At 40.2% G+C, this 14,876-nt stretch overlaps 1 pseudogene and 1 gene segment (V, D, J or C); both read right to left on the reverse strand.

Moving 5' to 3' along the window:
• Positions 1-690: 690 nt before the first annotated feature.
• Positions 691-14,876, reverse strand: part of LOC138400979 (signal-regulatory protein beta-1-like) — a 47,316-nt gene continuing 33,130 nt past the window's right edge. Inside the window, 5 exon segments of the C gene segment in view lie at positions 691-1,118; positions 1,884-1,990; positions 5,650-5,771; positions 13,517-13,939; positions 14,557-14,666. Coding sequence covers positions 14,569-14,666 — 98 coding nt within the window.
• LOC138400717 (cytoskeleton-associated protein 2-like pseudogene) lies at positions 9,302-10,319 on the reverse strand (annotated as a pseudogene).

Below are 14,876 nucleotides of genomic sequence, written 5' to 3' on the forward strand. Positions count from 1 at the left end.
CAAGAAACCAGACTCAGGTTCTTAGAAATAAGCCCCACTTTTGTGTGTGTGTGTGTGTGTGTGTGTCTGAAGGTCCTCGCTATTCATCCTTCTTGCAACAGGGGAGACTCATTATTCAGGCCTGTGGGAAGAGAAGGGAGCCTTTCCTTTAGAAAAGATGCTCTTTATCTAAAGGTGGAAGTTTGAAGAGTAGGGAAGGTTTTTAAGTAACACACTCAGAAACAGAAGTGAGTTATGGGAGACAACTGGATTTCCACTTACAGACCTATAAGGAATTATAATAAAATTTTTTTAAGATTTCTTAACCTTTGGCCGGGCGCGGTGGCTCACGCCTGTAATCCTAGCACTCTGGGAGGCCGAGGCGGGTGGATCGCTCAAGGTCAGGAGTTCGAGACCAGCCTGAGCAAGAGCGAGACCCCGTCTCTACTAAAAATAGAAAAAAATTATATGGACAACTAAAAATATATATATAGAAAAATTAGCCGGGCATAGTGGTGCATGCCTGTAGTCCCAGCTACTCGGGAGGCTGAGGCAGGAGGATCGCTTGAGCCCAGGAGTTTGAGGTTGCTGTGAGCTAGGCTGACGCCACGGCACTCACTCTAGCCTGGGCAACAAAGTCAGACTCTGTCTCAAAAAAAAAAAAAAAAAAAAAAAAAGATTTCTTAACCTTTGAAACATCCTCATTTTTCTTATGCATTGCCAACTTCCTTTTAATGGCTTACAAGAAAACCATTAAAAGTGTCCTTGTTGTTATAGAAAAGGAAGGAGAGTGTGGGACATTGAAACTCAATGACTCTGGTGCCAGGGAGGTGAGAGACTCAATGATCTGTTCCCTATTGAGGCCCAAACTCTGGGCCTATCCAGTGTTGCTGCTGTAACTGTGATGGTGACAACTGAACTGGAGAAATGCCCTCCTGGGGTAACTTTCTTTCCACCTTCCACCATTGCTGGGCATGGTCTTTCTCTGTTTCTTGGAGGAAAGTCCAGGCTGGCCTCATAGTTTCTCTGGGCTCATGGATAGTGAAAAGTCTCCTGGTTATTTTCAGTTGGTTAGAACATTCTCACTTTAGTGACTGGGTTGTCTGTGTTTTAGATTGCTAGCTTCTCGGTTACCTAGTCTGGAATGTATGAGGCAAAAAGAAAAGCCAGGAAAATCATCACCAGGTCATTACACAGGTTCTGAGGTCTCAGCCAATCTTCCCTTTTCTCTCCACTTTTTCAGCATTTTATGTTTGTTTTATTTATAACTACCAAGGTTTTTAGCTGTATTTAGTTGGAGAGATAGAAAAGTATGTCTGCTCCATCCTTCTGGAAGTAGACGTCTCTTATATGTTTTCTTTGTGTTTCCCATTACTAATCAAATTTTATAAATGTTTAAGTCTTTGGGAAAACTACCATGCAAATTAATCTAAATGCCTAACAATGGAGTTAACTTTTTTTTTTTATATGAACCCTCCACATTTTGCTTAAATGTCACTTGGAAACATTTAACCAAAGCATTCAGCTTTAAGGTCTTTTTAGCAAATTGCAATTTGCAATGCCCACCAAGAGGTTTTCTTGGGCTCAATTAAATCTCCAGACTCACAAGTCTACCATAGACTTGGCACCAGTCTTGGCACAAGACTGCCATCCACTTGGCACCAGTCTACTCAGAAGTTTATAGCATATAGTCACGAAATATATATCATGAAATGGTGGTCTTCATGGTAAACAACCGAGAAGGCCAACATTGCAGCCATCCTAAGGTCTCAATGCTAGTTGGGACAAGCAAAAAAAAAAAAAAAAAAGAAAAACAACAAACAAACAAACAGTGGACTGGCCAGAAATTTAACAGAGAGATCAGGGACATAAGGCAGCCAATGGGAGACTTGATAAGATCTCACCTTTTCCTGGGTCTGGAAGGCTGTGTGCATGTACAAGGCTGCACACATGCTCAGGAAAGACTGGAGTAGCTCTAGTGAGCTATTCATTCCGGGATAAACCCGAGATCCTGTGCAAGGAGAAAGGGAAAGCCAAGGCCGACTGGTAAACTGCCTGAACTTTGAAAGCAGTCCCTGAAACATATTTGGGCTTGACCACGAGTCTGTCTTTGACCAATGCCATGTTAACGGACATGACACAATGAGAGATTTGAAGTGTGCTTGCACAGTGGAGCTTGGCCTTCCATGCTCCTGCCTTTCACCACGAGAAGAATATGCTGGCCACACGGAGGAACATGTGGAGCAGACCTGGTCCCCAGCTAAAAATCATAGCCAGCTGACCTCTGACCCTAGCCAACACACATGTGTAAGCAAGAAATAAATATATTATTGTGTGGCATTGAAATATTTGCCATTATTTGTTATATAGCAATAGCTTACTGATATAGTAACTGGTACCTGGGCTATGGTCAAAACAAAAATCTAAAATCTATGGCAGTGGCTTTGGGACCAAGTTATAGGCAGCACATAAACTGTTATAGCAAGCTGAAAAATCAGTATTATGTGAATGCAGTAGCGAGGCATTTGGTAAAACTGTCCTCTGTGATAATCTGAAAAGCAGAAACTGTACCTAGTAAACTTTCCATGTGAGTGGTAGGTATGTGATTGTTCCTGAATAAGCAGATAGACTGTAGTAAGTTACATCTTTTTTAGCAAATATCAGCTCCTTCTCACCAATTCCATATAAAAATATTCTTCCCTGCCTCATTTGTGTTTGGCTTAGCCATAGGACTGCTTTGGCCAAAGGAATGCTAACGGATGTGACATAAACAGAAGCTGGTGGATATGACACAAGCCCATGGTCCAAGGAAAATCAGAGCCTCAGGAAATAAACCTGAACCCATCAGAAGCTTAGATCAGCCAGACCAATCCCAGCCCAGATGAGCTGAATTCCAGCCAACCTGCACATAGATGACTGAGTAATAAATCTTTGTGGTTGCATGCCAGAGAATGCATGGTCATCTGTTACAAAGCAATAACTAACTAATATACTGACCTATTAATGTTCGGGAATGCTGGACTCAGACTTTGTCTTCTGCCATCTGTCTTCACTCTCTTCATTAGTAATCATTCTGCATGCCAATGCCTCCCAAATTTATGTCTCAAGCCCAAGCCTTTTCCCCAAACTTCAGATTTGTATCTAACGTCCTGTTCAATATCTCCACTTAGATATTGAAAGGTCATCCCAAACTCAACACGCATGTTCAAAAATAAACTTCTGATCTCCCCACTCAAAGGGGCTACATGTACTGCTTTTCCTAACACATCTGATGGCTACTGATTATTCCAGTCATTCAGGCCCCAAATCTTGGGGACATTCATGACTTCTCTCTCTTACTCTACACATGAACAGATCCTATGGGCTCTATATTTAAAATATATCCAGAGAAATTTAGCCTCTGCTTAGGATGGAGAAATCCAGAAATAGTAATCTTCACCCTTACAACAAAAATTAAAAGTTGTATAATCTACAAAATGAAATCCTTTCTTCAACCCACCAGACAACTGAGGTTGCAGGGCAACCCACTAACCTGAAATCTAGGGAGAAACAGGTGCCTCCAGGAAGAGATGGGTTATGAGCACATGCCTCCCTGGGGCAGATGCTGGATACCATATAAACTGTTAAGAAAAATTCACATAGTTTTACCAAATTGCTAAAGTGTAAGTGTGGGCTAACATGAGAACATAAAACCCCTAAGAGCCACAGACAAGAAAAATTCACATACACTTTCAGGCTCTTCTCTACAGACCTTACTGAATGCTTGGAAATATTGGGTCAGAACAAGAGTCCAGAAAAAGCTTCTCTCCTGGTACAGGCCTAGGGGAGGAGAGCAACAGCCACTATACAGAAAGACCCAAAGCCCCACAAAGAACCTTCACACCTGTCTCCCATATGGAACAAAACCTTAGGCAGCTGGGAAGGGAAGCAAATCTACTTGTTGTCAGATAAAGGAAATGGAAAAAACATTTTCTACCACTGGGGAAGGAGCAGGAAACTGTCCTGGGCCTAGACCATTAGGGATCCCCTGTTGAGATGCCCACGGAAGGACAGTACCATTGAGAAGGCTCCACCCCTGGGACCCAAGATCATAGTGACTAAGATTGTGACTGGGTCACAACAACAGAGAACAGCTCCCTGCCCCACCTCACCAGGTTAGCAAGTACTGAGTAATCAGTAAGAGCAATATTCTGCTGTGAGAGGAGCAAGAATGCAGAGAGAGACTCACTCTGAGACCCAGGTGCAAAGGGGAGACCTTAAGCAAAGTTAAAGCAGCTATGGAGAAAAATCCCCTGTGTCCTAGCCCATCCTAAGCACAAGGTAACATTAGAGGAATTAGAAACCTGGGTGCATTGAGCATAAACAATAAAAATAAATAGTAAAACAATAAAAACAATTAACAGTACCCAAACTTAGTTTTTCTAACAACTAGATTGACTCAACCTCACACAAAAACTGTCTAGCAAAAGAAAATATGTGCCCATTTCCAGATGTAAATATCATTTAAATTGGTCTCTACTGTCCTACACAGATTTCTAGATTTCTACCAGAAATTACATGACAAATTACAAGACAAAATCATTTAAAATAATTATATTATATATAATATATATCTCATTATTAATATATAATATATAATATATTAATATATTGTATTGTATTATTTATAATTATAAATATGTATTTTATAGTTATATAAGGTATATATTTATCTTATTTTATATTTATTTATATCTTTTAAATATATATATTTATATCTTTTCTTCTCTCAGCTTCTTTAAAGGACAAAACTATATAAAGTAATAATTATAATAATGTAATGTTGAGTCTATAACATTTTAGATAAAATATGTATGACAAATTATATACAAAAAAGAAAAAAGGAATAGAGTTATATAGGAGTAACACTTCTATATCTCACTGGAATTATGTTAGTATAAATCTGAAAGTAATTCTGATGAGATATATATGTTAAACCTTAGAGCAATCAACAGGAGAGAACTAAAAAAATGTAGTGAAAAATTAAGATGCTCTATTGCAAAATATGCACTTGGTGCAAAAGAAAGCAGTAAAGAAGAAATATAGAAACAAAAAATACACGAGGCATATAGAAAATAAAAAGTTAAATGGCAGATATACATCCAACTATATAAACAGTATTATGTGAATGAATTAAACAATTCAATCTCAAGGCAGTTGGACTAAAAAAGATAAGATACAACTACATTCAGTCTATAGGAGACATACTTTATATTTGAAGATACAAATAGATTAAAAGTAAAAGGATAGTAAAAGATATATCATATCAACAGCAACTATAAGAAAGCTGGAGTAACTATAATAATATAAACAAAATAGACTTCAGAACAAAAAATGTTACTAGAGATAAAAAGGAACATTACATAGAAAAAAAACACTGCAGGAGGGGCTTCAAGATGGGTGATCGATAGCATTTCATGCCCACCTCCTCCATTTAGAAGAACCAAAATAGTGTATAGACAATCACACTTCAAATACATTATCTAAGAGAGAGTGCTGGAATCCCAGCACTTTGGAGGGCTGAGGCAGGAGGATCCCTGAGGCCAGGAGTTCAAGACCAGGCTGGGCAACATAGCCAGACACTGTCTCTACAATTTTTTTTTCTAATTCACCAGGCGTGGTGATGCATACCTGTAGTCCCAGCTACTTTAGAGGCTGAGGTGGGAAGATCTCTTGAGCCCAGGAGTTCAAGGTTACAGTGAGCTATGATCGCACCTCCGCTCCAGCCTGGGTGACAAAGTGAGTTCCTGTCCCTGAAAAAATAAAAGAATAGTATGGAAGTTTCTGAAAAAACTAAAAATAGAACTACCATATGATCATACAATCCAGCAATCAATGTATCAAAGAGATACCTGAAGCCTCATATTTATCGCAGCACTATCCACAATAGTCAAGACATGGAATCAACCTAAATGTCCATGAACAGATGAACAGATACAGAAAATGTGGTCTATGTACACACACTAGAATACTATTCAGCCACTTAAATAAAAAAGGAACGAAATCCTGTCATTTGCAGCAACATGGATGAGCCTAGAGGACATTATGTTAAGTGAAATAAGTCAGGCACAAAGACAAATACCGAATGTTCTAACTCATGTGGGGGTTAAAAAAATTTGAGCCCATGGAAGTAGAGGGTAGAATTGTGGTTATTAAGAGAGTAGGAAGGGTAGCAGGAAAGGGAGACTAGAAAGACGTTGGTTAATGGATATAAATTTCAGCTAAATGGGAAGAATGACTTCTGGTGTTCTGCAGCACTGGAGGGTGGAAATGGTTAACTATATTGTATATTTTTAAAAAGCTAGAAGAGCAGATTTTAAATGTTCCCTACACAAAGAAGTGATAAATGTTTGATGTGCTGAATATTCTAATTACCCTGATTTAATCATTACACGCTGTGTGCATGTATCAAAATATCACTCTGTATCCCACAAATATGTACAATTACTATGTGTCAACTAAAAAGACAAAAAAGAACATCTACAAAAAAACAAAAACAAAACCCTACAGCTAAGGCGCTGAACAGTGAAGGACTGAAGGAGTTCTCCCTAGAGGGGGAGGAAAGACAAGAATGTTTTCCAAGTAGCAGCAGCACGTCCTGGTGGAGGTTCTCCTAGTGGTGGTATTTCTCGGACAGCCGCAGTTCTCACTAGAGCCCCAGGACGAGGCCGGTTGTGTTAATCCATGGAGATCTCTCTCCCCTCACTTGACTGTGGGGAATTGGGCTAAAGTGACCGAGTCCACAAAGCAGAGAGAAAAGGAACAGTTCCGTGAACGATTTATGGTGGCTTAAGCTTTGAAACCACCAAAGAAAGTCTGAGCGGCAACTATGAGAAATGCGGAAAACTTACAGACTGTGTGGCTTGAGGGATCCCGGGAGCAAAAGGTCAAGAGGACTTGGTTTGGTCATGTTCTCCTCCCTGGCTGAGGGTGGTGTTGCCATGGCTGCAAGGCCTAATTCAGTTGATCGATTGTGGGAGAGTGGTTGAGCCAAAATGGTGGCTAGAGAGGTTCATGTAACTGTGAAGAAGCCATTTGTTGGTGGAACTAAAGAAGATATTGAGGGACATCTCCTTAGAGATTACTTCGAGGAATATGGAAAAATTGGTACCATTGAGATAATTACTGATAGGTTTGTCTGGCAAGAAAAGAAACTTTGGTTTTGCTACTTTTGATGACCATGACCCTGTGGATAGAACGGTATTGCAGAAACACCGTACCATCAATGGTCCTAATGCAGAAGGAAGAAAGGCTTTGTCTAGACAAGAAATGCAGGAAGTTCAACCTTCTAGGAGTGGGAGAGGTTGTTTTGGGGATTCACATGGTGGTGCTGGTGGTGGTGGTGGTGGACATTTTGGATCAGGACCAGGAAGTAACTTTAGAGGAGGATCTGACAGATGTGGAAGTGGGTGTGGATTTGCGGATGGCTGTCATGGGTATGGGGGAGGACTTGGAGCTGGCAATTTTGTAGGTAGCCCTGGGTATGGAGGAGATAAGAGGAGGATGCAATGGTGAAGGACCTGGATATGGCAGCCAGGGTGGGGGCTACAGAGATGGTTATGACAACTATGGAGGAGGAGATTATGAAAGTGGAAATTACAATGATTTTGGAAATGCTAACCAGCAACCTTCTAACTATGGTACAAGGAGGAGTGGAAACTTTGGTGGTAGAAGGAATACGGGTAGAAGGAACCAAATGGTGAAAGGAACTGTGGTCCAGAAGGCCATGGAGGAAGTGGGGGTTATGGTGGGAGGAGCCAATGTAAGGTTCTTCCTGTCTGCCATGGGCTTCACTGTGTAGCAAAAGGTGAGAGCCCAGAGGTGACAGAACAGCTTCAGGTTATCAGAATAACACTGGAAAGGAAACTCTTACCTCAGTCACGCATAAATACGCAGTGATACGGCAGAAGACACCAGAGCCACTTTGTGAATAGATTGGATTATTTCATAACATTTCCTTACTCTGGAGAAAGGATCATAAAGAAAAATGCCTTTGAAAAAGATCCTTAGCTGTTTAATTGTTGTTTCTTTCTAGTGGTCTTTGTAAGAGGATAGAAACATTCCTTCTCTGGTAAGGTTAAATATGTAAGTTTTCAACTGACATGTGAAATTTTTTACAGACTTTTTTCTTAAAGTGTTTAAAAGCTGTTAGCCAGGATCATGGTGTAGTAAGACTTAATGTTTTTCTTTTAAAAAAATATTGGAGTGCATGTGTAGAGTTAAGAAACTGTTGTGCATTTGTGATTTAATAAAATAATTTTAAAGGGAAAAATAAGAATGTTTTCTCTCATCACTCTTTAAAGCAGGAATGAATAAAAAAATTAGTGATTTTTAAAAGATAATACATAGTAAGAAAGCTAAAACTTAAAATATGTCTACTAGGTGTTTCTATACAGTATATTTACAAAATGATTCTGATTTTATCTTTCCAAGAGCAGTTGCTCTGGAGAAAGTAATAGCAGCCTAATAGTAGTCTCCAGGGCTTACATTGCCCTCTCAAGCCAGCTACCCCTTCACAGAGCAAAGAACTAAAGAAGCAAGTGTCCCCTCCTCACCCCTCTCTCCTGCGCCTTTTGTTTTTACTGGAAGCATTTCTGAATAACAAATACAAAATGATATTTGGACATAAACCAAAAGAGCTACATGACCACCCCGATTCAGGACTGTGTTTCATTTGAAGAGAAATGGCACAAAAAGGACAAGAATTAGCCTTCATCCACAGGGATACGGCAACAAAAGCCAAAGATCACACAGAAATGTCATTTGCAATCTCTGAGCCAAGGCAAAGCTAGTATAAGCTCATCTGTAAAATGAGTGGATTTGACCAGGTGGCCTGTGATGGCCCGTCCGGCCTGGCAAGATAGTGTCACAGCCCAGATCTCCCACCCTGCAAGGACTTGCCCTCTCTGCTAAGGCAGATGCAGAAAGACATCAGCCCTCTGATGTATAGAATAACTACATTGGGATTAAAGTAGATCAGTAAAGTACAAATTTTCACCATAATTGTGGGGTAAATTAATATTCATTAGTTTGAAATTTATGTATGCTGTAAAACTGTGGTGAACTACAGTCTTAAACACATAAACCAAAGACTTCTCCCTGAGTATATAAAACTTGAGAGTAAGCCCAGTGAATTACTCCCTAAATCCTGAGAGTCCATAATCTGCACCCATGATGGCTCTCCGTTATCCATTTTTTTTTCCAGGTCACCTGGACAAGGGCATTTCTTGTCTCATGAAGAGTCTGAAACACCTTCTATATACTAAAAAAAAACTTCAAGAAATTATGATTCAAGGATTTGAAACCCTAATGTTATTGGCAAAGCCTCATTTTTACGGAATATAAAATACTCTGTTCATTCTGCTCCTAATAGCTCGTCAGGAGGAGCCACTATTAAATCACATTCCTGCAGCATTTCCGGGTAGCGGGACACTGCTTGCTCGATTTCCACTGAACATCATACAGGAGTGATGAGCTTCATGTCTTCCATTGATTCCAGGGATCAGGGAGATCTGTAATTTGATGCCAAGATGATTATCCTGTTCTGCCTTCCTTATTTGGGGTGCTGCTGTAAACTGTTCCCTCCTTTTTGGAGAAAGACAGACTTTCCAGATTCCATCTTCTTGGCCAGCTCTTCTGCTGATGTTTTATTAGCTTCAGCAACTACAGAGTCAGAAGTAATGCCTTCCATTGATCTGTTGCGTTTTGCAAAATATTAAGAACAACTTCCTGCAACACTTGTGTTGCTGTTGCACCCTCTTTAATGGCCTTTTCATATAGCCCAATAACACCATAGGTGTCTTTACTTGCTAACAACTTTGCTTTGTAAATCTAGAATTTAGCAAATTTTTCAGCCTCAGAAATAATGGGAAATATGGTAAACATTTCATTAGAAAGTACACCCCTTTCAATGAGCTGCAGACATTCTGTCAGGGCACTGTTAATCACATTGGGCAGTTCACGTTACGCTTTCTTTTCTTCTTCTTTAATGCCCTTCCAGAATGAAATATTCATTTCCTTTATTATTTTTTTATTGTTGTTTTAAGTCTCATAGGAAGCCATTTATAGATTTTCCCCTTAGATTCCTGCTGTTCTTCCAGTTGTTCCCTTTGATCCTCTGCTGTTGCCTTCTTTTTAATATTTGGGTTAGTTTGGGACCTTTTTGGGACTCCTTTTCCATTTTTTATTGTGTCACCAGTTTGAGTTTTGGGAGCTGTCTTGTTCAGAAAATGGTTCTGGGAAAGAGCCTTTTTCAACGTGGAGTCTAATATCCGTGATTTTGTTGAAAGCTGTGGTGGCATTTATCCCCATTGGTTCCATTTGGTCTCACGCTAGGGGTGCTTGGAATGACTGAATTAAAGCTGCCAACTGTCAAACTAGGCTTGACAAAAAGCTTTTGGCTTCTGAGTTTTGCAATACACATGATTATTAAGGTCTAAAACAAGGTTGACTGGACTGCTAATCTTGCTTAATATTGAGATGTCTGTTGTTACATCATCCCTGAAGCAAATCCAGGTATGTCCTTGGTTTGGTATGTTTTACTTTCTGTTCAGTAGGAGGGTATGATTGTAACTTACATGTTTACATATTTAACACTGCAACCTTTATATCCTCGACCTCTGTTTTATTTGTTTATTTATTTATTGATGCTTGAGTCCTACTAAGGGTCTGAACAAAGTGAGAGGAAACCATCCTTGGTGATTTTTCTCCTGGTCTTGCAAGATCTACTCTAGAGAGTTCCTGTGACTTTACTGGTAGAAGCCTGACTTGTGTTTCTCCAACAAATTGTATTAACTCTCTGTTTCAAAACAGCACCATTCATTGAACTTTTGCCTAAAGCTTGTTTAGGAACCAAACTGCTCTTGATTCAATTATGAATAATTCTTTGGCATTTGTATGTACCAGAATTTAGCTTCCTCTTAGAGTCCGATAATGTTTGAGCCAAGTTCTCTTTGTTTATCTCTTAGAAAGCTACCCGAAGATTCATTTTCAACATGGCTATTGCCCACAGAGCAATGTCCTTGATCGGTTACCTGCTGCTTTATGGTTTGCAAATCCTATACATTGCGTGACCCATGGGTTTTCTTGGCACTTCTCCTATAGTGGATGATCCAGCTCATGCTGCTACTGATGACTGCTGGGAGGCTTATAGTTTGGGTTAGAAGAAACACATCTTAAAATTAGCCTTTTGCTCAGCTTTGGTGGCTCCAACTTTGGCTTCTGGGATTGTGTAACATTGGCTGGTCTGGGCTGAAGTTTAATGCTGATGAGCCTTGTAGCTTTGACAGGCAAAATGGCATGGTTGGTAACATTCTTTTTGGGCAGATTTAAGCAGTTACTCTTGGTTTTTAGAGAAGGCTTGGTGTGATTGGGCTCTTTGGGTCTCTCTTGGCTGCTAGGTCCTCCTGGAGCTTTCTCTAATATTTTTAAGTATAAAGAATGAGCATATATAATTTATTGTACAAATCAGAACACTTTGAAAGTAAAAGAAAACACTCATTAAAAATTACATTGTCATTGGTTTTTAACTATGATTCCACACAAAATGTTGAATTTTTTAAAACTTTTGGCTATGTGACCTCCACTCTCTGCTTTAATTTTTAAAGATTCCATAAACTAGGAAATATTAAAGGCAGCTCTAACTGAGGATACATAAGACCATTATGAGAGAAAAACTATAAAATTGCAAATTGAAAGTTATAAAAGAAAATCTAAATAATTAGAGGTATACCATGGCCATGAATGGGAAGACAGTATTGGAAAGTTGTCAGTTTGCCCAAATTAATATATGCATTTAACGCAATCAAGTAATAACTTCTGAAAGGGCTTTTCATGAAACTTGACAAAATGATTCTAAAATGCATTTGGGCCAAGAATAGCCATGACAATTTTGAACAAGAAAAGGTGAGATAAGTGGCCCAAAAGAGGTATCAAAACTTACAGTAAAGCTATTTTAATTAAACAGTGCAGTATAGGAATACCTCAGAGATATTGTGGGGGAATGTTGTGGCTGGTTTGATCAACTATCCAGACCACTAAAACTTTCTCCACGTCAACAATAAGGCTATTTTGCTGTCTTATCATTCATGTATTCACTGGAGTAGTGCTTTCAATTTCCTTGAAGAATTTTTCCTTTACATTCACCACTTGGCTGTTTGGTATAAGAGACCCAGCGTTTGGCTTGTCTTGGCTTTCAACACGCCTTCCTCACAAAGCTTGATCATGTCCAGCTTTTGATTTAAAACGAGGGATGTGTGATTCTTCATTTCACTTGAACACCTGGAGGCCATGGTAGGGTTATTAATTGACTTAATTTCCAATATTGTTGGTCTCAGGGAATAGGGAGGTCCCAGGAAAGGGAGAGAGATGCGGGAATGGCCATTAACTAAGTTCACCATCTTACAGGAGACAGTCTGCGGTGCCCAACACAATTACAATAGTAACACCAAAGATCACTGATCACCGTAACAGGCTTAGTAATAATGAAAAAAGTTTAAAATACTGTGAGAATTACCACATTTTGTGGTACAGACACAAAATGACCCCATGCTCTTGGAAAATGGCACCAATAGATGCTGTTTGTTGCCACGAACCTTCAATTTGTAAAAAATGCAGTATTTGTGGAGTGCAATAAAGTGCAATAAAATGAAGTACGCCTGTATTGACAGAGAGAGAGAGACAAGTAGATCAATGCAACGAAGGGCTCATCACAAGAACCACAGATTTATAGACACTTGATATACAGCAAACGTGGCACTGCTTATCAGGGAGTGCTGAATAGTTTATCCTTGTAGAACAGATAAGATCCCTACCACTTATAATACACATGCACGTGCGCACACACACACACACACACACACACCAGAGGAGTACAGCTAGATTAAAAACTTAAATGGAAAGGTGAAAACTTGAGCAAAAATTGCAAATTTTTTTTTTGTATAACAATATCTCCCAAATGATACCAACACTGCAACTTTGTGGACCACACTAGAGGAACAAGAGGAACTCTCCCACATGTATGTGCCCAAGAAAACAACTATAAGAATATTTGTCGCAAAGTTGTACTAAACCACTCAATAAAAGCTTCAATGTCACTCATGAGAAGAACTGTGATGTAGTCTCACAAGAGAAGACCACAGAGCAGTGGAAAATTAATAAAATGAAACTCCATATATCAACATGGATAAATCCCACAAACTGTGCTAGGCATAAAACATAAAGCTGCAGAGTGCTCTGTGCAGTACCATAGCATTTATATAAAGTTCCAAACATGCAAAGTAGTACTGTATGTTGCTTAAGGATTTATACATATGCTGTAAAAGTCTAAAATCATGCTTGAGACCAGTAAACACCAAATTCAGGACAGTGTTTTTTAAAAGGACCTGAAGAACATAAAAGCAAAATGTTACTGTTTTGTAATGATAGGAGGGTAGGTCCGTGGATTTTTTAATATTATTTTCAATACATTTCAGAAGAGGAAAATGATTATTCGACTTACCGGCGATTTCAAAATGTATGTGTTAAAATGAAATAATGCTTGCAAAAGCCCTGAATAAGGTAAAAACTGCTCTGAAAATTAAGGATTTTTCATGATCAGGGGCAGGATGGAAATTTCTTTTCTTGACCTCTTTGATTCTCTCTTGGGTGGAGGCAGGGCCAGTTTGCAGCTCTGTACATCAGGGTTGAGACATCCTTGTGTCCTGCATAACCAAAGTCTATCCCTGACTCAGTTCCGAAGCTCTGAGGGAAGGAACGTGAGGAGGGTGTGTGGAGGATGGTGTGTCTGCCACAGCGGTGACAGAGTGAAGGACAGGGGTCTTGAGTGACCTACAGGTCTCTGCAGCTTCTTCTCCCTACTGGAGCCCTTTGGAGAGGAGCCCCTTGGAGAGGGTGGGACACGATGTCACAGGGCAGGCAGCAGCTGTAGGGAAAAGATCATTCATTTGTTTGTTCACTCATGTATTAATTCCACAAATATTTATTGAGCGCCTAGTATGTGGCAGAGTCTGCTTGGTCTGGGTTCATGGCACAGATCAGAAATGAAGCCCCTACGTGCTTCACCCCAATATCACTTTCTGGGTTCTGAACTCTCTCCTATACCTACATTCATCTTTGCTACTAGTCAGAACCTCCAACTCCCTTGGACAGGTTCTATTAGTTCACCGTAGCAATACCTTCCTTATTCATCCCAAAGATTTATCATATGAAAACAGAAATACATTTACCAGGGGGACTCTGGAGCTCGGGTCTTGACCTTCATCCCACTCCCACACCTTGGACCCCTACCTTCAGGGCTCCAAGGAACGTAATTTGAAAACCTTTCACCTCCAGGGCACTACACAATACACAGAGTTAGAAGCCTCTGGGAATTCCAACAGTCATTTGGAGGAAATAAGAGTGTTCACAACCTTCTCCTGAGGATGGATCACCCCTGGGGGCACCGTGTGACTTTATGGGCTTACCCTGGACTCCTCTTTCCAGCCCATGACTGTGGCCCTGACCTCCCTCCCTAAGGACTAAGACCCACCCCAAACTCACCTGTCACAGGTTCTACTTCCTGCAGATGTAGGTCACTGTGACACTTATCACCAGCAGCACCTTGAGGCCCAGGAGGAAAGCCACAAAGATAAGGGCAGGCATCTCTGGACCTAAATGCCAAGGAGCAGAAGGAGCCATCAAATGGGGCTCTGTGAGTTTAAATCCCGTCTCTGAGGTCACGACGCAGGCAGGAAATTCCAGAGCCTCCAAGTTGCACCTGATTCTACCTGATTCCAAGCCTATGTCTGTTCTCTACACTTAGCTCTCTCGGAGATGAGATTACCGTGACCCGTGAGCCTCACCTTGAATTTGGCTCAACA

Source organism: Eulemur rufifrons, chromosome 20, assembly GCF_041146395.1.
Source record: "Eulemur rufifrons isolate Redbay chromosome 20, OSU_ERuf_1, whole genome shotgun sequence".
NCBI classification, from domain to species: domain Eukaryota; kingdom Metazoa; phylum Chordata; class Mammalia; order Primates; family Lemuridae; genus Eulemur; species Eulemur rufifrons.